Source organism: Pteropus medius, unplaced genomic scaffold (genome assembly GCF_902729225.1).
Source record: "Pteropus medius unplaced genomic scaffold, Ma_sr-lr_union100, whole genome shotgun sequence".
Lineage (NCBI taxonomy): Eukaryota > Metazoa > Chordata > Mammalia > Chiroptera > Pteropodidae > Pteropus > Pteropus medius.
This window is the reverse complement of record NW_024344378.1, coordinates 45,974,207-45,999,320: the sequence shown is the minus strand read 5'-3', so window position 1 is coordinate 45,999,320 and position 25,114 is coordinate 45,974,207. Positions and strand designations below refer to the sequence as shown.

The window sequence follows — 25,114 nt, the reverse complement described above, 5'->3', positions numbered from 1 at the left end:
CTTGTAATTCTCCTTTCAGCCTTTCCGAAGTCTTGCTTTTCTTATTCCTCATCCTTATTGATTGTCTTTGCTGGTTCCTTCTCTGCTCCTTACATATGAATATCCCATAGGGCTCATCCTTTTTCTTCTTGGCTTGCTCTGAATCCTCCTTCCCCCATGACTGTATCTGAGAGTACTGCTCGCTCTTCTTGTCCTTTAGAATCTATTCTCTTGTTTTGGGTTGTCCTTGCCATGTTTAGATCTTCATCCTTCTCTCCTTTATAGCGCCGTCCTTAAAGCATGTACTCTGAAACCAGACTGAAATTGTTCTAATTTTGGATGTTCCACTTGTTAGTTATGCAACTTTGGTCAAGTTTCATAACTTCCTTGTGCCTCAGTTTCCTCATTGGTAAAATAGAGATGGTAATTTATTGTGAGGATCAAATGATTTCACCTGTATAAAGTGCTTAGAATAGTACCCTGACACATTGTTTGGTGTTATGTGTACTGTTATAGTACCACTTAGCTGACTTCTATACCACTGATCTCTACTCCTTCTAAAGCATTTTCTACTCTGCCACAGAGTCAGCTTTCAGAAATGGACATCTGACCATATCATTTCCTTTAAAAAAATTTCTGTGGCTTCTCATGGTCTGACTACTACATATATCCAGCTCATTTCCACAGTCCCTTTTCTCTCACTCTCTGTTATAGCTGTATTAAATAATTGGCAGTTTTCCAAATAAGCTGTGATCTCGCATGCTGTGGCATCGTTGCACATGCTGTTCTTCTGCTTGAAGTCAAGTTCTTCCTTTCCTGATTTTATTTGGGAATCTTTAATGGCCCTTCAAGACCATGTTTATTTTATTTTACTTTATTTTATTTTATTATTTTATTTTATTTTATTTATTTATTTATTTATTTATTTATTTATTTTATTTAATTTAATTTTATTTTGTTTAACATTCAGGTTTTACTTTTTTAATCAGTCAGGTTCATCAGTTAACCAATCATAGCCAATAGCTACTGAAAGCTAAGTATAATGGTACTCTGGCAGATATAAGACAAATATAACATGCTTTTAAGGAGCATGCAATCTAGTAGAGGAACAAGATAGACAAATTTGAAATATCAAGGGACCATCTCTAAGAATGCTAAGAAGAGCACACCTTATAAACAGGGCAGCATTTCAGAGAAGGATAAAATCATTGCTCACAGATATGGGCGAGTAGGGGTGTTAGGGTAGTTAGGCTTCATGGAAAAGTGGGGTTTGGGTTGGGTCCAGAAGGATGGTATGATTTGCATAGGTGGAGGGAGGGGGTGGCTACTGTGTACCAGGGAACAGGAGGCACAGAGGTGGCAGCTGTCAAGTTGTTAAGTGGAGGAAGCCTGGTGAGAAAATGTACATGTTGAGGAATGCTGGTATTATGAAGCTGCTCTAATAGATGTTGGGGCAAGCAAAAGGAAGTCACTGGGGTCTGTAGAACAGGGAACATCCTGAGGAACTGGTATGTTGTAATGTTCTAGCCTATGCCAAACTGTACTGGAGCCTGAGGCAAAAGGAAAACTCAGTAATACCGATCCCGTCGTCATTCCAAATTCAGATATTCTATTCGTTGTAGATTTTTTTCAAAGTTAATTTTGATTTTTAAAAATATTGCATTAAAACATTATTTATCTTGGTTACTGTGTTTTGGTGCAGCCCCTTAAATTTTGTGTTCAAAATGAGTGCCTCACTTGCTTCACTCCTGTCCCAATCTTGTGTTCTATTTCTGAAGTTTGGTGGAGGGGACATGGGTGTTTGTTTTATTATTAATTATGGATTACTCATGTTATAAATATTTTTTGGTTAGTAGGCAGTATTTCATAAAAACAAGTAAGATAAATTAGAATTTTAAGATTAATTTGGAGCTTTGGAGCCTGAAAACCATAAAGGTGAAAGAATTGTTTGTGCTCCTCAGTTGATCTCGAGGGGAGAATAACTCCCTCTTGCTGCAGTGTATGTAGTACATATAGCAAAGGGTTGTTTTGTCCATGTCTAAGTGGGTGAAAGATAACTGGGAGATAGAGGTACTAGAGACCGTTGTCCACTTGGAGATAGGTCTCGAGCAACTCATCTTCTGCAGACAGAACAATTGCTGGAGGCAGGCTGCCACAAGGTGAACTTGGGCTACATCTCACATAAAACAAACCCATCTCAAGGAGGAGCTGCTCACTGCTTACCACAGGGCCATGGCTCAAGAAGCAGTGGAAGATTCATGAGCTCTATAAATATCTCAGAGCTACTTGTATCCAAGAAAAGAGGTAATGTTTGACACAAATATCACTAGTACATCTAAAAATGTAAAATCTAAAAAATGTGAACTCTATTGTTCATTAGTACATTAGTGACTAATAAAAGATTATTTTGAGCCAGAGAAGTCAATTAGCATGCAGCACAAATCTCAAAAAAAGCCAGTGGAAAGGTTGAAAGGTACAGGCTCCTCCCTGAGCTTGTCACCAGGTACACTACTCCATCATTTGATGTGGACCTCCTCATCAGTGCTAATGTTCAGTGAGAGTTTCTCCAGGCTCAGGATGGATGTTTTGGCACAATATCTAAAAGCTACAGGCTGAATTTTACCCTCAGATGAGTTGGGTGGTCACAAGATGGCTGCTTCCCGAGGCCTAGGTCCAAGATCTGCTCCACCACATACTTGCTGGGATAATGACCCCTTTTTTTCAGTACAGCTGGCAAAGTTATTCTTCAGAATTGATAGAGAGATAAAGAGTTTTTCGGGCAAAACCTGAAGAAGTTCATCACCACTAGACTGACCGTGCAAGAAATGTTAAAGAGAATTCTTCAAGTTGTTATGCAAAACACTTGAACAGAACAAAAACATCCTGTGCAGGAATTGATTCTGGTGGAAGTATTAGAATCAGTGGCTATTATTGAGATAGAGCTCATCCACTGTAGAACTTACAGTGCTTAGAATTACCTGGAATCCATACGCAGAATGTTATGCAGCCTGTGGATTTTCTTATATGTAGTTGTTTTTATTGGTACTATATTTCCACCTCGTTTAAATACTGGTATAGTGTCCAATGCTACTGGGATCTTCATAGTGCATGCCCCTTCCCAGTGAGCAAATGTCTTATTAGAGTCATACCATTCCTCATTTGATCCTGGCAGAAACACATCAACCATAGTAGCTTTTGGTTTGCGATTGGATGAACCAACTGGATGAACCAATAAAGCATTCCACTTTAGACAACTCTGTTGAGCCTGGCTTCTTGAGTTCTATTCCCAAAATGATAAACTTCCATGTTTCTTCAAGACCATGTTTAAACCTCCTGTGAAAACCTGGTCCTATGTATAGTTGATCACTCCCTGAACATTCACCATCATGTTTTTGCAGTTTTTTGTTTCTGTGTTTGCTTTCTTCACAAGGCTGTGAGCATTACGATGGTGGGGACTGCAACTTTTTATTCCTCCTCTTCTTACACAGGGCCTTGTACTGTGATTGGCCCAGAGCAGATGCTCCATAAACGTTGTTGAATTAGTAATCGGGGATTCAGGAGTTTACTAAGATTTCTGTACTTCTTTCATCAATTTCTCTAGGCTGCAGGAATTAGTTGATCGAGTGCTAGAACGTTTTCAGGCATCTGGACTAATAGTGAAAGAGTGGAATAGTGTGAAACTACATGCTACAGTCATGAATACTCTATTCAGGAAAGACCCCAATGGTAAGTCCTCCATAGAACTGTAGTACAGTTTTTTTAAAGAAATTAATTAATATTTTTTTAATGGTGATATTAGTTAATGATATCCAATAAGTTTCAGCTGTACACTTTAACAGTAAGGCATATACATATTTACATTGTGTGTTCACCTCCCATAGTTAGATTTTTTTTCTGTCACCATATATTTGACCCTCTTTACTCCGTCTACCTCTTTCCTTCCCCCTCCCCCCACCCCCCTAGGCAACACTAGTCCTATTGTCCATGTCCATGAGTCTACAAACATTTATTAGATTCATTTGTTGCTTTTAGGTTTATGTCCCACATATAAGTGATATCATGTGATTTTCAGTTTTTTCTGTCTGGTTTATTTTGCTTAGCATGATTGTCTCGAGGTCCATCCATATTGGCAGTATTTCATCTCTTCTTCTGGCTGAGTAATATTCCATTGTATATATGTACCACAGCTTCTTTATCAAATTATCGTAAGACACTTTGGTTGCTCCATGTCCAGATCACTGTGAATAATGCTGCTATGACATTGGTGTGCAAATATCTTTTCGGATGTTATAGCACCATTTGTGATCAGTAAGGCTGTGTGAAATCTCTGGGGTTTGAATAGAATGGGCTGTCAAACAATTTCTGATATATCTTCTTTTTTAGGTGTTAGCTTGTTTTGATGAGCACAGTGGAAGTGTGTAGGGACATATCTAGCATGGTACCATGGCATTCCAAATCTTTTATTTCTGTTACACATAGGGTTGCCATATTTAGCAAAAGACATCAAGGTAAAGTTTAGGTAATCGGTGAATAATTATTTTATTATAAGTATGCCCCATGCAGTACTTGGTGGCTTATTTTGAAAAGAAGAAAGGAAGATTAGCTAGTAAAAATAAACATTAGACCAGTGGTTTCTCAACAAGGAACAGTTTTGCCTCCCAGAGGACATTTGGGATTATTTGGAGACATTTTTTTGTTGGCACAGTAGGGGGCTGGGAGTGGATTTCTGCAGGCATCTAGTGGGTCGAAGTCCTCTATGTGACACACAGTACAGCCCCCATAACAAAGAATGTTCAGCCTGAAATGTTGATAGCACCAAGGTTGAGAGTAATATTTTTTTTCCCTCAAGGAATCTGAGATCAAAGATCCCAACTGGAAGTCATTTAATATTAACCCCATTTGGTTGATCCACTGTAGGACTAAGAGATAGGTAGCTATCCAATTTTTAGTTCTAGTGTTAATGTTCTGTGGTGCTAGATTGTATTTTATTTAAGACTTTTCTGAATAAATCAGTATTTTACTTTAGAGAGCACTGAGATCAGAAAAGATTCAAATGGCTCAGTCAAAGCCTGTAGACTCTTATTTGGGTAGCTAATAGAATCCAAAGCTTTGTACTTGTTATTGTTTTGATGGAATACATTTCTTTCATTTGGACAGTAGTGTTACAGAAGCATGTTTGAAATTCCAGAAAAAACATTCTCTGGAATATTTAATATTTGTACTTTACATTGTAGCTTGTCCATTGGTAACATTTAAAGGGATTTATGGAATTTATCTTCTTCTGGACAGTCAATTTTAATTTTGGAAAACACAGATCCCCTGAGGAGGTACATTTTAACATCATTATATAAAGACAAAGTTTCAGGACTCTAGAGTATACTCTAAATTCGTTTCAAAAAATACATTGTATTCAGCACCGAATAGAACTTTCTCTGATAATAGAAAGATTCTATATCTGTGATGTCCAGTATGGTAGCCACTATCCGCATGTGGTTATTGAGCACCTGAAGATAGCTAGTGAGACTGAGAAAGTGAACTTTTAATTTTAATTTAAATTAATTTAAATTTAAATAATCATGTATGGCTAGTGGCTACTGTTTTAGACAGTGTGGGTATAGACACTATTTTATTAGACATTTAATATTACCAGTAGTACATTCTGCATCTGTCCTGACCCTTAAATCTTAGTTCAGAGCCCTTAACTTACACCATGCCTATCATTAACTAACTTCTTGACATAAAAGAGTTGAATTTGTATGAATCAGTATCTTCTAAATTGTGTGCATCTAGATTTATATTAAGTTAGCACTAGAGCTTCGTATAAGAAAATGTTCTGTGTTCACAGTTATCCTTCCCTACTTACAGATATTTAAAATATAACAACATTGACATATAATTCACATACTACATAATTCGCCCATTTAAGATATATAATCCAGTGATTTTTAGTATATTCAGAGTTGTGCAACCATTACCACAGTCAATTTTAGAACATTTTCATCACCCTCAAAAGAAACTCTGTACCCATTCACAGTGACTCTGTTTTCCCCTAACCCTCTAGTCCTGAGCACCACCAATTTACTTTCTGGTCTATAATTTATTTTTTTCTGGATATATCACATAAATAAGATTATGTAATATGTGATCTTCTGTGACTAGCCTCTTAATATTTGCATGTGTCATACTTCATTGCTTTTTATTGCTTTTTATTGCCAAATAATATTCCATTATTGGATATTTATGGATATTTACCACATTTTATATATCCATTCATCAATTGATGAACATTTGTGTTGTTTCCACTTTTTGGCTGTTATGAATAATGCTGATGTGAACAATTACTATGTACAAGTTTTGGTGTGGGCATATGTTTTCATTTCTTTTGGGTATATAATTAGGAGTGAAATTGCTGGGTCATATGATAACTCTATGTTTAACTTTTTGAGGAACTGCCAGGCTGTTTTCCAAAGTAACCACCATTTTACATTTCCATCAACAGTTAATGAGGGTTTAAATTTCTCTACGTATTTGCCAACACTTATCTGTCTTTTTGATTATTGCCATCATGTGGGTGTGTAGTAGTATCTCTTTGTGGTTTTGATTTGCATTTCCCTAATGGCTAAAGCTACTTATAGTTCTTGAATCTGTCATTAATGTCACATAATGATTACTGCTTTTTTTTATTGATATTTATTTAGTATGATTTACTTTAAAATTTCGCATCTCTTCAAAACAGAAGACCTATTTTTAAGTTGTGAAATGTCATCAGAATTGGAATCTTTGATTAAGAGATTCCTTCTCATTAGAGAAATGGTTCCATAGTTACCCATGTATAATTCTAGTGGGCTAACTAAGGTATATTATGTCCGTGGAGTTAGCACTCTGAATATAGTAGGCCAGTTTTGACTTGGTATTCTCCATTACTATATACAGTAAAAGACCATACTCAAAAGTAGAAATAATATTTTTGAGAGTCTGTTGTGGGCAGGAAAAAGTTGATATTTCAGAAAATATTCTGAGTGTTAAATAATTATTGAAGATGCTTTAAATTTTCTCTGCCTTGGGTTCCTCTCTGTGCTGAATTTTTACTTGAAAGGGACATAGGATATGGTGTTCCACGTTTTCTTTCCTGTTATCCCTTTCCTTTGATATCCTTTTCTCTTTATACTTTAAGGACATTTTTTGAGATAAGCAAGCTAAATTAACTCAGGGATTTAGAGCACAGCTTTGATGAGGCTAAGGTCATAGATTTGCTGCATTTCTGTGTGTAGTGTCTGTAAAGATACCTCTGTGTGCAACTAAAGGGGTCTTTCTCAGTTGAGGGAGTCCTTAAGTCAACCCAAAGCATAGTAGCCAGCATTTGTGACTAGTTAATGTGTGAACTTTCGTGTTTTTTTTACATATTTAAAAATATATGCAGCTTTTATAGAATCTTGTGTTTTTAACCTGCAAGGAACCTTTAGAGATCACCTAATCTTAACCTCTAACTTTGAGGGACTGAGGTCCATAGAGGAGATATAATTTGCCTCGTCATATAGTTAACGTACAGTGAGTACTTGGACAATGTTGAATGAATAAATGTATATTGAATGAGTTGATGACAGAGCTGAGACTAGAAACTGGGTCTCTTGACTCATAGCCTGATGTGTTCTCTTCCATATTATGCCCCTTTGGGTAGTACATGGAGACGGACCTATAGAAATCTAAGAGAAAACAGAAATAATCCAAGCTTCTCTTTTAACATTACCTTTGCAATATTTACAGCTGAAGGCAGGTACAATCTCTACACAGCGGATGGCAAATATATCTTCAAGGAAAGAGAATCATTTGATGGCAGAAACATTTTAAAGGTCAGTATGAAACAGTGAATTTGGAAATCCATTGGCATGTGTCCTAAATAAGCAAGGAAAATAAGTCGTTCTTTCAACAGTATATTTTTCTCATGCTTCCCGTGAGGCTCATTAACTAAAAGGACTGTTTAGAATTTTTTTTCTAATGTCCTAAAAGAAAAGAGACATCTTTTTGACTCCTATGGCTGTGGTATTTCTAGAGTATTTGAAATTGATGATTTAAGAAACAAGTATCCAACTACTTGGGTCCATAGGAATAAGTTGATTTTAAACTGGTGAGTTTTATTCTGTATTTTACCTTCGGAGGTCTGAGTTTGCATTTTTTTAAGTAAAAAAAGACTTGTTTGTCTCGTTCTAGTAGTTTTTTTTTTCTCCCATAAAGTGACTCCCCAAAGTTGCTTTGTAATCTATTTTTACTCAGGAACAGTCCATGTCCTAAAAAGTAGGTAGTCCAGTTCTGACTGTTGAGGCTTTGCTTTCTCAGTGTTAAATTAATCTATGAAATTTAAGTAAAATCAGGATTGCATTTATCTTTCTCCTACAGACTACATTCTTTAACATCCACAGTGTATGCCCTCTCTATCAGGTTAACATGCCATTGTGTTTCTGGGCAAAGAGAAACATAAGTTGATACCAGTGGAGAGGTTTTTGAGTCTTCATTTCACTTATTATGTAATGGTTTAGGTCATACATTTGCACAGCCATGGGTGGTTTTTTTTGGAGCTGGATGAGAGAGAGAATATCCATGTAATTTCAGAATAAGCTTTAGTTTTAGAAATGCTTTTCTTTTTCCTTCCCTACCACATCCTCCAGTTCCTTGTCACTTGACAGTTTTCTTGCCAAATGCGTGATGTGACCCTGTTGCCTCTACTTAATGAGATCACTCAGCAGCTGCAAGCTTCTTCCCGCAGAGCCCACAACATTCACACAGGGCAGTGACAGCGTTCACTTAGGCAGATGTTCCAGCTCTCACATTGAGAGTTATGTTGATTCCTTCTTTCCCTTATATCTTTCTTGTTTTTGAATAGTTTTCCTGTTTTCAAAGTAGTTATAGTAGCTTCGGGTTTGAGTGACAGGTTGCTAATGAATTCAGTTGCAGTTAACTTTGCTGATTTTCCCAGGCCACAGCTTCAGTGTGATAGGAATCTTTCTCCTCTATCTCATTTCCTTGGGGCTTTTCCAACAGTATCATTAATTACTTTGCTTTTTTTGTTGTTGTTAATTTGATTAAGGAAGAAAATAGAATGGGGAAAGAAATCTGAAGGAATGACTCAAATCAATTTGGTTCTTTGGAATTAGAATTAAAGCCCAGAAGATGGGTTGATGCAAGTCAAGTGTGAAGTGCGTTGATATCTATAAGAGGGAGATGACAGCAGAGAGCCTGTGGGGTATCTGTATGAACAATATGGATCTCTCACTTGTTATTTAATTTCTCTTGTTCTGTAAAGTTAGTTTTCTATTTTAAGGTGCTTTGCCTTGAAATTTTCCTGACCACCCCAGTGATGACATGAATGTGGCTCCCTCTAGTGTTAACAAAGGCTTGCTATACCAACAGTACCCTTACTGGTTATGCCTAGAGTTTTAGAGCTGGGCTCAGCTGGGGTGCTTGGAGCCCGTTTCTTTAATCCAGTTCTATACTTTGACCTCTAAAGACCCAAGATCCAATGTGTTTAAAGTGACTTGCCAAAGGTCACTGCTAGTAGAGACTGATCAGAACAGAAATTCAAAACTCACAAATTAAAATTATTTCTGCCTCCCATAATGATACTCAGTGTTTAGGTAGAGGTCATTAGATATTCAAAATCGGGCATATCTATTTGAACTGCAATAATATTTTATTAAAACTTATTTACTGAATGTTGGGGCAGTGGATGTGCCAGTTAGTCTAAAACTGTGGCTAATTAAGTATTAGACTTTTGAGCTGATTTTAATACTAAAACCAACAGAAATACTTATTGTATACCATCTGCCAGACCATGTGCCTTGCAGATAAAACAATGATTATAATACATACCTACCTTCTAGGAGCTTCCTGTCTTTGAGGGGTGCAGATGGTTAATAGACACTTACAATACAAAATGATGGGGCAAGTTATGAGTATAGAGAAGTATCTTTGAATACAGATATTTATAACAAAGTACCTTTTAGTATAATTTACAATATTTTACTTTATAATTATTAGCTCCAGAAAATATAATCTTTCATCTATGTTCAGTCAAAGAAATTAACTTTTCTTTGAGAATAAAGGTGACGTATGACCCCCAAATTACCCCCCCAAACACATAAGAGGTAATAACTATTTTTGTGAAGTAGTTATACCAGCCTGCCTTTTGGAATTACCATAAATAGACGTATCTTTATTAAATAGAATATGAGAACCCATGGCTCCTCAAACTCTTGGAGAAAAAAAAGATTCAGAAAACCAATGGATTATATATAGTTGTTGTTCTAGATAAAATTTTTATGTTTAGAAAGTGAAAAAATTCAGTTTCACTAACAAGATAGGAACTGACTTGGAGTAAACACAAAGGTTTAACTGCATTGGTTGTTAAGGTTGTTAAGGTTATGTGTGCAGCATATTAACAGCTACATAGGTCACAGGTCAAGAATGCTGGTGATGGGAAGCAGCCTTGGAAAAGAATCTACTTCATCTCCTATTCAAAGAGAAACAAAATGATAAGCAAGTCATTGCTCATTGTTGTAAGAATTTAATGAGTAACGGACAATTGCTTTACTCCTCCATGAAGAGAATTAGTCCTTTTGGCTTGGTGTAAAATTATGTGTTCTGGGTGCCTTAATAAGAAAAAGCTCTAATGACTTTTGGAGGTGGAAGCCACATTTAAAAAAAAAAATTATTTTTGTACAGCTGTTTTGAGAGTTGTTACAGTTGTAATAGACCATTATCTGGTTATTCCTAGTTAAAATAAGACTTCTCTTAACCTAAGAAGGACTTTGATAGAAGAACTGAAAACTAAAGAATCATTTTCTTGTGTTCAGGCCAGAAAAGGAACGAATGTATTTAGTTATAGTGGTTTTTTATAGAAGACTGACAGATAACTCTGAAAAAGGACATATGAGTGAAAAAGACCTAGGCCAAATTAATAAGATAGTGTCCCCTCAGAGTGTTTCCATTTCTAATCTAAGATATGAACCAAGATGCTATTTGTTTATCCATAAGCAGTGTTATACTTGTAGTTGCAGAAATTATGCTGACCTAAAGGCATACTGCCAGGAAATAACTGCTCCCTTGTGAGCTAGAAGTAGAATGGTCATTAACTGCCAGCTTCTGGAAAGAGAAGTGATCTTAATGGCACTCTTTGGGGGACTTATGAAATGGCCTTAAGCAATAGAGTCAGTATTCCAAGAGTGCGCTTTCAGCAGATTGAACAGGGGTACAGTACTAACTGTTCAAAAGCAAAGCTTCTAACTGCAGAGTGAAGAGGAGACAGTAGAGCTCTATGTTGTACCCACCAGAGGAGGTGATTTGGTACAAATAAAGGTACAGTAATATATTCGGGAAGGAATAGGAAGTACTATATGTCCAAAATCAAAGGGAACTATGGAAGTGCCATTTTTTTAGACACTTAAAAGTCCTGGGAAATATAAGCCAAGTAAAAAGGAGATGAATTGGTGCCTTTTCCATTTTATATATAAGAATCTTTAAATTTAGAAAAAGGAATTTGCAGTATTCAACTAACTATATTAATTTCATTGCTTTACCCGAAAATATGTTTTAAATCTGTCTAGCCACATTGAGACTTTTTTGAAAGATGTAAATGAGAGTAACACAAGTATTTCATTCATTTTTTCTTTTATTCTGTCTCTTCCCCTTAAAGTATTTAAAAGGACAGTTAGAATGAATAAATTTAAATTAGATCTTTATTTAGCTTGCTTTACTTAGAGAAGTTTCTATAAAGGAAGCTATTTAAAAATACATACTATTTATTCTTTTTTGGTGAAACCAATATGTAGAAGAGTGGATTGTTTAACAAGTAATCACACAGTGAACAATGTAACTACTACGAAGGTCAAAAAGTGTTACATGCCTCCCATTTCTCTCCCTAGCCAACTCTTTGTTTGTCCTAAGGTAACAAAGGCACAATTAAGTTCTTAAACAGTCTTAGCGAAGAGGCTCGATTTGAATGTTTGCTTTGTTTCAAAATATTGGAAGACTATTGAAAAGATAGATTTCACTTTAATTTTTTTCTAAGGGAACAGAGATGAGATTGAGAACTACATAGTAATTTTTAGGCAAAGATTAATGACTTCAAAGGAAGTATCTTATTTCTAATGAAGAAAAATTATGTTTTTTACTATCCAATTCAATATTCAGCCATAGTATATACTGTTCCTGAAAATAACTTCTTAGTCACATGGTTCTTCTTTAGACTTTTTTTTCAAAACCTGACTTTTTCAGACAGTCTTTCCTTGAGAGTCTTATTAAATATTTTACTACACTATTATATCAGGATAAATAACAGCAAATGGAATGTAAAATAAGTTACTATCTCTCATTACCATTATAGCTATGGTGTCATTTTTACTACCTGATATTTCTATAACTTGAAATTGTAATCTTATTTAAGTAAAATCACTAAGCAAATATCACTTCCTCTCTAAGCTATTTATGTTTATATACGGTTGATACTTATTAAATTCAGTTCCCTTGGACATAATAATACTTTGTAATAGCTTTTATCTATAGCATGAAAGCAGTCATACTGTTCTTGACAACCATGTGAAGTAAGAATTTCACTTGGAAAATAAAAATAAGATATTGAAAAGGTAAAATAGAGAATGGGAGAGCCCATGGAAATTACATATAGACATTAACACATATATTCAATTAGGAAGATAAAATTAAGGAAGTCTCTGGCAAAGGCGAAGAGATAGGAAATATGAGGGGAAAATGTGACAAAGAGGATCCTTATGCATTGCAAAAATTAACTATTAGGGATCTAAAAGTAGAAAATAGACCTTAAGCTCTTGAACTTTCATGAAAGGAGCTCTGGACTGGTAGTGTTCCCAGGTACTGAGCAGAAGCAAAGAAAAATTCTCTTTGGAAGAAAGTTTCATCACTCTGTGCCGAGAAATATTCCCCCTCAAATGGCTACACAGTCAGAGATAACTAGGTATATGTGGAAACCATTCCCCCTAAGCAGAGAAGCAGCCAAAACTTATAAAGACATGAGACTTATCAGAGTTAGGCTGAAAACAGGTATGCTTACCATGTTCAAAGAAATAAAAGCCAAGTTTAAAGTTTTTATCAGGTAATTGGGAATTATTACAAAAGAAAAGTGATATAGCAGTTTTGAAGAAAAATAGAAATGCTGGAACTATAAAATACAATAACTGAAATTAAGAGCTCCATGGTTGGGGTTAGCAAATTAGGCATAGCTCAAGAGGGAAATAGTTAGCTGGAAGTTATTTCAAAAGAAATTACCCAGAATGTGGCATGCACAGAGGGAATAAAAATGACATGAGAGACATATAGGATAGAGTGAGAGGATCTAACATACATTCAGTTGGAGTCTCAGAAAGAGAAAAGAGAGAGAATGGCACAGAGCTGATGAAAGACATCGTTCTACAGATTAAAGAAGCCAAATGAATTCTAAACAGGAGTCCTGTTAAGCGAGCTTATATTGTACTTTTCTTTCTTACAGCTTGTGAGTGAATCACGAACAACATTTACTAAACTGCTTGTTGGCAGTATGCACGTTACAAAGAACAGAAAACAAATTTGGCTAAAGAATGCTTTTCTTAAAGTAGGTTATTAAAAAAAGGATAAAATCTAGGCAGGAATTTTTTTACTATTCTTGTAATTTTTCTGTAAGTCTGAAACTTCGTCAGAATTATTTTTTAAAATGTTAGAAAGAAGGAAAGCCAGACCTTAAGAGGGGTGTGTGTATTTTTTTTTAAAATCACTTTCCATAGAAATCTGTTGAAGTCTTGGCTCTATTTTCTTCCAATGTTTAGGATAGTTGCAAGTTATTAACTGCTGATTACCACAAAAATTTGGTCATTTGATTTCAAAGGGTAAAAAAAAAAAATTAATATGAGGAACAACTTTCTGATTAGAATGTTTCATATTAGAGCAAGCCATTAAGAAGTTAGATGCATCTTTCATTAGAGTGTTTTTTGTTTTGTTATGAGAAATGAGAGTCTGTTTCTCTGTAAAGCTATTACTCCTACCATCATCCCTTTCAAACCATTCCCTGTTAAATTCCCTGAAACCTATCTCTCACCTCTATCATTGTCCTGCAGCAGCACAGTAAAAAAAAACACTGGTAAGTTCCTATTGGTTCAGTGCATTGGCCTACTTTTACTTTTTCCCAGTATTCACATTGAGAGTATTAAGCCCTTTTCATGTGTTATCTTCTCTTAACTTCAGTGGCAGCAGTTGGCTCTCCTGGATTTTTTTCTGCCTCTGTATCTACTTTTTGAAAATTCACTGCCTTATATGGCTACTCTCAAAGGTTTTGTCCTTATCTGTGTTTTTCTTTTACTCCACTCTTGTTTTGTCTAAATGCTACTCATTCTTCAATGTCTAAGACAGATATGACCTCTCCATAATGCTAATAAGGACCATCTCAGTCAGTGATACTCTTCTACCTCTCAGCTCTTTTCCTCTCCTTACATTGATTTTGCAGAGACCTCAGTGCTTATTAATGTGTCTTACATGGGCAAGCACTGAGAAAGCCCTTCCGGCTGATTAAAACTGTTGTCCACAGAAGTCAGATTTTGGAAGAGGAGAAGAGAGATTTTCTGTTTGCCAAAGGGGATATTTTTTGCCCACTACTTGAGATTGTAAGTTCTAAGACCAGGGACCATCAAAATACCGTCTGGGGGCCAAATATGACCTGCTGCTTGTTTTGTGTAGGGCCTTCAAACTGTGAATGGTTTTTATATTTTTTAAAGGTTGAAAAAAAAATTAAAAGATGAGTAATATTTCATGACATGTAAAAATTATATGAAATTCAAATATCAGGGTCCATAAGTAACATTTTATTGAAACACAGCTATCTTTGTTTGTACACTGACAGCTTTTGCGCTGTAGTGCCAGAGTTAAGCAGTTGTGACAAGAGATCATATGGCTACCTGGCCCTTTATGGAAAAGTGTCCTGACTCTGCCTTAAAGGTTAGAGTTTAGTTTAATTTTCTTTTATTTCACCAATACAATTTCCTGCTTTATGATTAAATATGATGCTCATATTTAATAGATTCTTAAAATATACTATTGATGTCATAAATATTTAACCACAGTCAATCTTATTGAATTTCTATTTACTTAAATATTTTTTAGCAAGTTTTTTAAAAAAATGAGTTTACTAAAGTCAAGAAAAAGAAAGCTCCAAATTCACTATTCTTATACCTCATATTCATAATCTTGCATTAATAAATGAAGTTGATTTTTCAATTAAATTTGATTATAATTTTATTACTCTACATAGCAATCTCAGCTGATATGGATAATAATGAGCTTGAATTTATGTTTAACTTTCTTTCATTTTAAAATACCTCCAAAACTAATTTTGTGCTTCTCTGTGTACACTAATTAACTTGAAACATGAACAATGATTTCTTTTGGAGTTTCATTTATGCCTTATTATAGAATGTATTAATAAAAATTATTGAATGAAAAATTATTTCTGAACTTGTAAGTGTATTGTGCTAATTTTGTAATTAGCATGAATATCAGAAAAAAATATGGGGTTTAAGAAGGAAACTGTGGTAAGAAAACATCTTGCCAAAATACGGCTGGTGTTATTTTGCTATGTTTGTGATAAAATATGGCTCTGCCTCTATTCTCGATAATTAAAAAACTCATGAAAATTATTATTAGGACATTATTAGGGGCTTTTCATATTTTGCTAGTAATAGAAACACCATACTATATGTTAAAAGGTCTGAAAGACTTCTGACAGGTGATTGGGCAATTTCTTAACTACATCAGATACATAAGGAAAAGTTCAGTTTGAAATGCTTTAGTTTGGTTTTGCACGTTTTTATTTTAGACTGTTGGATTGGAGTGGGGGTGGAAGGAAGATTCAAATTCAAATACTGTTTTACCAAAACTTTTTCTCAGAATTTATGTTTCACTTTGCCTGGAAAGTGAAGTGTTAACACACTAATGAGGGCCACCAAAGCTATAACTGCAGTGAGGTGGAACCATCATTAAAATGAAACTGGGGGAAAAAAAATGAAACTAGAAAATGAGCAGTTGGCTGATTTTTGACAAAGCCAACATCTGTTCTAAAAGATGCACCTTTCCTGTTCTCTTGCTGTTTGTTCATACAATATATTTTTTTTCTCCCTTTCTTATCTTTTGAATTTATGTTTATTGGTTTTTCATCTTTGCTGTGGTCCTGGAATACTTCCTTGTGTTTTTTGGCTTAGGCAGGTTAAGGATGGGTTGGAAGGGTCTAACCTACACAATGACAAGAAATAGGCCATGGTTTGGCAAAGGCAATGAGAGTAGAAAAAAATTAAGAAATTAAAATTACTTAAAATTATTTCTGGTTCTCAGGAGGAGGGGAACCAAGATTTTAAATAATGATATATTTTTCAGCTTCCTTTCTTTATACTAAAATAAAGTATTGACATATATAAAAGAATTATTTCTGGTTTTTATCACTATGAAAAATAAATATTTTATTGACTACCTACTAAATATAAAACACCAAGCTAGATACTTGGTGTATTTGGGAGAGAGGGAATAAATATTCAATTGTCTTTGGTCCCTCTGATCCCATTCTTATGAACTCCTTTGAACAGGGTGTCTGTTCTTACTGTGGGAAATATTTATCTCTTTTAGGTATTCACTTTCAGGGGTGCAGTCATATCAATTTAAGTGTAATTCACAAAGTGAGTAGGGTTATGGTTCACTTTGGGTCGGTCGTGGGTTTTTTTAGTTCTGATAAAATATATGTAAGATTTACCATTTTAATCATTTTTAAACGTAGATTTCATTGACATTAAGTACATTGATCACATTGTCATGCAACCGTCACCACTAGCCATCTTCAGAAACTTTTTTATTATCACAAATTGAAACTCTGTACCCATTTAACAATAACTCTTTATTCTCCCCTCTGCTCAGCCTTTGGCAACCACCATTCTACTTTCCGTCTTTATGAATTCGACTACTCTAGGTACCACATATAAGTGGAATCATACAATATTTGTCCTTTTGTTTCTCAGTTATTTCAGTTACATGTTTTCAGAGTTCATGTTGTAGCAAGAATCAGGATTTTGTTCCTTTTAAAGGCTGAATAATATTCTGTTGTATGTATATACTCCATTGTGTGTTTTTAGCTATAGTGTAAACAAACCAGTAGCAGAATATAAATCTGTACCCAAAGATGGTGACAGGGTACTGTTGTCTCTGAAGCAGACTGTTTAAAGACCAGACTCAATAAAACCATGTTAGATTGGGTGACATGGTGCCGATAATCTCGGCACCATGTCACCCAATCTAAAGAAATAAAAGAAACAAGAGTGAAGCCCACTATGCCACAAAACTGTGATGACTTCTTAAGAAATGATGTCCGCTTTCCCATATCCCAGTGATGAAACAATTTTAGTATTAATGCTCAGGTGTCAGCATTATTACAAATTGAAAAGTGAAAAAATAAGATATGTCAACGAGAACTCCAATTCAGTTTACTTTCTCAGTTGTTGGTTAAAACATTTATACTAGCTTCTTAAATTGTAGAGGTCTCACAGCACTTGAGGTGTGTGCAGAGATGATAACCCTGTTCCTCTGCCAAGGCCTTTTGCTTATTTGACTTTAGCCCATGCCTTTGCAGAGGAGAAGGAGGCCATCTGAACTGAATTATAAACAAGTAAGTGTGTGTTATAATATATAATGCTCCAGTGGTGCTACTGAAGGCAGGTTTCCAATGGTCCCGATGGAGGATGAAGTATTTCATTTCTTGCTTTACTAAGATGACTTAGTTGAAAATTCAAGATAACATGTATCAGCCTCTCCCATCTTCCAAGGAACCATTACAAACAAACTCAGCTATTATTTCGACGACTGTTATTTATATGTGTATATGCTATTACAGTTGCTTGACATTGCTGAGGGGAATCTGATTTGCTCTTTAATGTTTGGATTCTGTTCTCCTGTTGAAGTTGGAATAGGGATGGGCTGAGCCTGATGACCTTGTTTTCTCCTCTCTCACTTTGTTCTTTTTCTGAATTTGTTGCTTGGCACAATAGTCAGCCAGCCCCTTTATGCCTGGCCTCCTAAAGCCGCTTGCCTAGATCCCCCTAGGCCAAGAAGAAATCATCTCTGCTGCTGTCCCCAGTGCTCCCTGTCGGGGATTTCTTTCTGCTGACTTCCTTTCTAATATATAATACAAAGATCAAACACTTATCTTCTGTCGTAGTTGTTTGAGGAACAATTATGAAAAATACCTGAGGGAAGATGACCAAACCAAAAATAAAAGTGGCAACATATTTGAATAAACATTAAGAGGCATTCTTCTAAGGAAAAGGATTGATCTGCAGAAACACTACCTGGATTAGTTCCAAAAGGGCACTGACCTTTAGGACTGGTGGTCACAAGCTTAGGGTATTGAAGAGTCTCAGCTGCCCAGCAGCCACCAGGGGAAGTTTTGTCCTGGTAAAGCAGTAATATCTCTACCTTGAGGCAAAACTTTTCCTGGAAGAAATTTTGCGCCAAACTGAATTTCCAGTGGCCTGTTTCTGATGCTAATTTTACATGCTGCTGTGGAAATGGGCAGAGCGTCCTGGTGTGTTCCGAAATTAGGTCTAGGTCCTTTGGCTGTGTCAGCACAGCCTCTTCTCTCCTCCTTTCTACCTTCATCCCACATTTTTTCTTGCTACTTTTTAACATTGAAAGGCTCTGCAGGGAGGGGAAGTCCCTTGGCATTTTGAGTATTAAGGTGCTCAGCAGAACTGCCTGGCATCCTATTTGTGAATAGCAGTTTTAATTCACTCTCTAATAGGTCATTTGGCCTTACCAGCAGAGTCTTAAACTTGATAATCCTTACATCAGCAGTGAGGCTCAGGCCAAACATCCAAAAGTGCAACTCTGAGTGATTATTTGAAGGAATTTTTAAAGCCTTCATTCCCTGGCTCTGTTTGTCTGACTTCTGCCTGGCGCCTCCTTCATTTAGGCCGTTAACATTCCTCATGCTCACTGTAGCCAAGACAGGCAGGTGGTTTGGGAGAGCAGAATGAATGAGGGAAGTTTGTGTTCGTGTCCCATTCTGCCCAAGGAGCCTGATAACGTTCATGTGCCATTAATTTCAGTAAGTGGAGTTGGGACCTGTGCTTTAGTGGCATGCAAGCTTTTTGGTACTCTTTGAATAGAGATGTGCAAAGTAAGAGTGACATGCCAATGGGTTGAAAAGTCACAGGTATTCCACTGATTTACAGCCTTCTTGCTGTTTTCCTTATGGAGGCAACTGACGATGTTAGGAACTAGTACCGCAGACAGCCCTTAACCTTGCTTCTTAGATCTGAGGTGTCCCAGGCTTTCTGGAAGTACAGTGTATTCTCTTTTTTTCTTATTGGCTATTATTAGCTATTATTATTGGCTCTGTAACCACCGATCACTGCAGTTTGAGGTTTCAGATTCAAAATGTCATCTTGGGCAGAGTTAGGGCTATATTTGGAGATGACTCTAGGATAGTAAGTACCTGCCAAGCACATTGTCTTTTATTCTGAAGTAGACGTTCCTATTCCAGTCTTTAAGAACATTATAGCCCTATGAAACCAGATCATGACTGCAGAGACTATAAGCTGTTAGAGTTCCTATTAAGTCTTTTCTTTTTTCTTTTAAGGAAATTCTGCTTTTTGGTTCCTGTAATGATGCATTGATAGTTATAGTTGGTGAGTGACGATAATAATCAGAACTCAAAATTCCATCTTATAATTTATCTTACTGTAACTGCAGAACATCCTTTTAAAGCATTGTCCTGTTCAGAGATGGAGAAATTGGAAGAAAGAGTGGCTATGTGGTCATGATAGGAAAGCATTAAAGTCTGGTTTGCCCTAAGAAGCAGTTTGACCTCTCACTTGAATAGAAAAGAAGTTTCTGTCTTTGGTTTCCAGGTAAAGTTGTGTGTGTGTAGAGGAGCATGGCTTGGCTTAATGTGAATAAGGTCAATTGTATTCTTTTGTGATGATATTTAGGAAGAATTTATAAGAGTGCAGCCTAGGTGAATATTTTGGATGTAGATGGAAGGGTTTTGTTGTTGTTGTTGTTTTTAACCCTTGGATGTATTGGATCTCCATTTTTCCTCTTGTTTCTTCATATCTCCCATGTTTTCTCTCTTCAGAAGTTACACATAGGCAGAAGAAAAATGCAAGGTATGGAAAGGCTTGAAAATTTGAATTACACGGTACCTTGCAAAAATTCAGAATCCTTTTTTCAGGTTTGGGGAATTTTAACAAATAAAACTTTTTGTCAGCTTACAATCCCTTATTTTTTATTTTTATGCTTACAGCACCTGATCTTCCTAGGTGGTCTCCCATCCAAGTACTAACCAGGCCTGACCTTGCTTAGTTTCTGAGATCAGACGAGATGGGGCTTGTTCAGGATGGCATGGCCGTAGAAAAATAAAACTTTGAAACAAAACTTATTTGTGGGGGAAAAAGCCCTTATTAGTGATCCTAATTCTAAGTGAGATTAGTAACATGACATATGAAGAGTTGTGATGTTTTTCAACTCTGTTATATTTTTAGTCTAGTTTAGTTTAGTCTTTCTGTTTAATAAGACCTAAAGTCTTACTAATCCTGTACCTAGAGGCCAATTTCATGAAGACTGTTTCTGGAATATACCATTATTTGTTTTGTTGTTTTTCAAGTAGGATCTTTCAAGGGATGTGATTATATTTTTTCAAATCATTTGTTTCTCACTCTTGTCCGTAAAACCAAGTGCACACTTTCTTCACTGTTCGATTGCATATATATATATAGACAAGGAATGGAACTTCATTCCTACTTGACATTCTTTGGTGAAGATTTATTATTCAAATCATGAGGCCTTGTGGACATAGCCTTCTTCTGGACTGTGTTCTGGGCCCCGTTCCAAGAACTTTTAAATTTATATCACAGTGTTAGTGGTCCTAGCCTGTCTCTGTTTTTTATCTTTTAAATGAGGATAATAATGCTTAGCTCTGGTTTACATCACAGTAATTTTTTGAAGGGTTAATGAGCTGGGCTTTCTGAGATACTTTTAGATCCTTAGATGAAAGGTGTTATTTAACCACAGCAAGAGTTCTTTCTGGGAGTGTCTTCTCAAAGAGCTCAAACTGCTTGTCAGACTATCTTCCATTCATTCTCATACCATCCCTGGTAGGGCAGTAGGTGGGTGAGCATTATTATTAAGTACAAAATAGTGTTATTACTGTTACTTTTAACTGTAATCAGGGGGTAATTGAGAAGTAGAAGCTGATAAAACAGATTATGGAAGAAAAACACTGGGAAAACTTTAAAGTAGCATGCATTTGCTATTCATGTTTATTCTACTTTGTTACTTATTTTCACTTAAACCAGATTTATGTTCTAAGGGTTAGTTTAACTGAGTTATACCAGGAATGGCTATAAATTTCATGAGACTTATGGATTTTGAATTTTCATTTTGGACTTAAAACTGCATTTCTCCTTATTGAAGTCATGTTGGACAGCAAATAGTTCACTGAGGCTGCCTAGCACAAGAAGTAGATTTCCTTAAACGAAAGATCTTTGAAGAGAGCAACCACTATTTTGTCTAAGATTGAAGAAAGAGAACAAGCCTCATTTGGGAGGCCAAGCAGGCAGAGATCTCCAACATTATGCTGTTGAAGATTGGCCATTCATTCAGCTTTGTGGTTTGAGGTTACAGATATGAGAAGTTTCTTCTCCCTCCTCCCCACCTCTTTCTGAGATTTTCAGTCTCATTTTTGCAGCCTAGTCACATGTGGAGTTATTTCTGGTCTTCGATGGTTGTCACAGAGCCTGTGAGGAAGGAGTAGAAGCTCTGAAATGGATACAAGGAAAAATGACCACAGTTAGCCTTTAAATCTAGCTGTTTGTTTTCCTTCAGTGTATACCACTACATTACTAGAAATCAATAATTCCCTCTGTGTTCTCCCTAGGAAACAAAAATGTACAAACCAAAAATGGTAGGCTTCAGAGATTATGTGAGCAGGAGACAGACAGCAGGATGGTTGGATTTTATCTTGCAGTTTTCTTTCAGGGAAGCCTTGGTTTTGACCAAAAACCTCTTATTTTGATGATCCATATTTCTCTCTTTACTTGGTTATAGGAAAAATTTGTTTAATTTTCTAAAGATGCTGTGAGTATTCAATAAAGGATAGCTGTGCATAATGGTTTTCAAATGTCATACTTCCTTAGATTTAAAATTTTCTTCTTAAATTGTCTAAATCAGTACTTACTACTACTGTTAAAAGGTGAAAAATCAGTCAAGTAAATTTAAGATCTAATTGACTTTTGTGAGCCATTTATGCTTCGGGAAGCATCGCCTCTGGCAAGTAGGGGCTGGGAGAAGCTGTACAACATGAAATGTTTTTATAGGCAGGAGGAGAGTGGGGCAAGGAAGTTATTAGCAAAAGAAAAGAAAGAATTGTCTGAGGCCAGGACATAATTTTTGGGGGAGAAGGGAACAGTGGGAGTCTTATCTTGCAGATTACCTCACTAGTGCTAATCAGAAAGTTTCAGATTCACTGCTCTGTGGTCACATTCCTGGGACAGGTCAAAACTGCAGTTAAGTCTTGGTTTGTTGTCATGGGGGCAAATGACTCCATTTTGGGCCTGTTGTTTACTTTTTAACATTATTTACAAGTCATATCACAAATATTGACAGTCTTAAATTCTATTTTTGTTTTCTTATGAAATATTTTGTAGTTTCGTGTAGCTGTTCATTGTTATGTTCCTTTACAGCAGGGCTTTTTAAAATGCTGGCTTCCAACACAACAGAGCTCTATGTGTGTGTGTCAGAGAGAAATATTTTCAGGAAGAAAATGGTCTAAGTTTCAAAATTCCCAAGGAAATTGTTATAAAACAACTGAGAAAAGAATCAACATGATTTACGTGATTCTTTTTTAATTTAAATTGTTCCTGTTAGGGCTTTTATTTTCTAAACAATAGATCACTTTGCTCCTCATGAGCTACTTTAGGCTAGAAAGAGCAACCAAGTTTCTTTTTTCTTATTTTAAATTTGTAGTTTAAGGTTTTTCCTCCTTCCCCATTCAGCTCCCTAATTAAATGGAGTCATTTAGTTGATTTGTGCTTATTTTCATCGAGAATTCAATTAAAATTCCTCCAGCTGAACTAGAGCCATTCCATTGTTAAACCAGGTCCAGGTGGCAGTGAAAGTAAGAATAACAAGTGAAAGAAATATGTTTATTTCAGTCTTTGGGAGTTGTGTGGGTCAAGCTTACTCTCTGTGGCTTAAATAGGGCCATGTTTAAGAGGCGCCACGTATATAGGAAGGGGCCGGAGAGTGCAGGGGTTAAAGATCTCAGACTCTAGTTAGGCTGCTTGGGTTTGAATCTCAATTTTCTTTCTTTTTCAGCTTTATGAATCTCAATTTTTCACCCTTTTACTTGTGTATCCTTGGGCAAGTTACTTAAACCTTTTAAACCTCAGATTCAACTATAAACTGGGGATTAATAATAGTATCTGCTTCTTGGGATTGTGAGGATGCAGTGAGATAATCACATAGATCCCACAGCATAATGCCTGGCACACATGCTTGCTCAATAAATGTTGACTGTTACGATCATTATTAGTGTTGTTGTCGGTACTTACATATGTATTATTTACCTTGATCTCTTAACCTGTAACAATATTGGCAATAGGTAACTTTGAATTAAAAATCTCCTGTTATGATACATTTGAGTTCATAAAATTTTAAGTTGATGTGGTAAAAAGCAAAGTCAAAAAACAAATGACATACTGGGGGAAAATATATTTGCCGTTTATAACAGACAAAGGGTTCATTTCCCTAATATATAAAGAACTACTACTCAGTTTTAAAATGGATAGTAATAAAGCTTTTATGATAAGACAGATTTCATGTGTTTAATATTTATTCTCAGAGCATACCAGGAAAACCCTAGGTTGGAGAAGGGCTTGGGACACATACAAACTAAAGATTCAGCCATGAGTGTGTAAACGTACCTGAATTTCGTTTTTGTTTTTCCATAAAATAGGCAGGAGTGCAACTTCCTGCTATTAAGTTAGTCAGAAAGGTCAGCTGAAGCCTGATTAAATTTCACAAGAATATTAACCCTAAGGTACCACCAATGGCATCAAGGAGCCTGGGGGAGGCATACCAGCAACAAGGGATGTTCAGTATCACCACCCATGCGCAGTAAAACCCAAGAGTGTCCTTAAGGTGACCTTTCTCTGATTTAAATCATGCCCAGGGTGGAGATTTAAGATGTTAATGAAACATGCAACACATGAAGTAGTATGTAGTCATACTACGCATATGCTAAAAAAGAACCACCACTACATTGTTGCGGAGGGAGGGAAGGAAGATGAGGGATGACCCCTACCCTCAGAGTGCCTGTAAATATGCTATACCTGTAAACCTTTGGAAGTCACATTCATTCTCTTTCAGATGTGCTCCCTTGGTACATTAAGCTTTTGCTTTAGTAAACTTTTCTCTTTGCAAAACTGTTTCACCCATCCTCTTGATTTCTGAGAGACAAGGACCCCTGGGCTGGTAACAATAGCTCCTTCTCAGAAATGTTCCGTTGCTATTAATGGTACCTTCATATATGCCATTTACCCAGTCATCCATGATTCTTCTCATCTCCTTTTCTTATCTCCTTCCCCTCATTCAGAAAGCCACTGAATCTTTTATGTTTCATTCATGGTATTTCACATCTGCTCCAATCTTTCCAGGCCCATTACTACTTTAGTCAAGAGTCACTAGCGCATGACTAAACTGCTGTTTTAGTTTCCTTTTCTTTCTTTCTCTTGTTCCTTTCTCCAGTCAGCGCCATACCTAGATTAATTTCCCTAAAACGTGTTTTCATCTTGGATCTCCAACCTTCCCAGAAGCTTTTACTGGTCCCCGGCTATCTAGAACGAAGTCTGACTTCTGAACCTGATCCGCATACCCCTTAATCTGATTTACCCTCTTTCTCTCTCTAGCCTTAGTCTTTCTCACTGCTTTTAGGAACCCTTCAAACATCTTAACCTAGTCTACTTGGCCTGGCCCACCATGTCCATTTCTGTCTTCACGCTGCCCGTCCTCCTCCTCTTTGCTAAGTCTTACATTGTACTTGCCAAGT

General features: G+C 36.2%; 1 protein-coding gene and 1 pseudogene across 3 annotated transcripts in view; one reads left to right on the top strand and one right to left on the bottom strand.

Annotated features, from left to right (window-relative positions):
- ASCC1 (activating signal cointegrator 1 complex subunit 1) overlaps nt 1–25,114 on the top strand; it is an 81,696-nt gene that overhangs the window by 53,421 nt on the left and 3,161 nt on the right. For all 3 annotated transcript variants that reach the window (XM_039872072.1, XM_039872073.1, XM_039872071.1), the window contains exons 8-9: nt 3,581–3,705; nt 7,744–7,829. In XM_039872072.1, coding sequence (XP_039728006.1) covers nt 3,581–3,705; nt 7,744–7,829 — 211 coding nt within the window. The remainder of the gene's footprint in view (nt 1–3,580; nt 3,706–7,743; nt 7,830–25,114) is intronic.
- On the bottom strand, nt 20,303–20,421 carry LOC120610167 (uncharacterized; annotated as a pseudogene).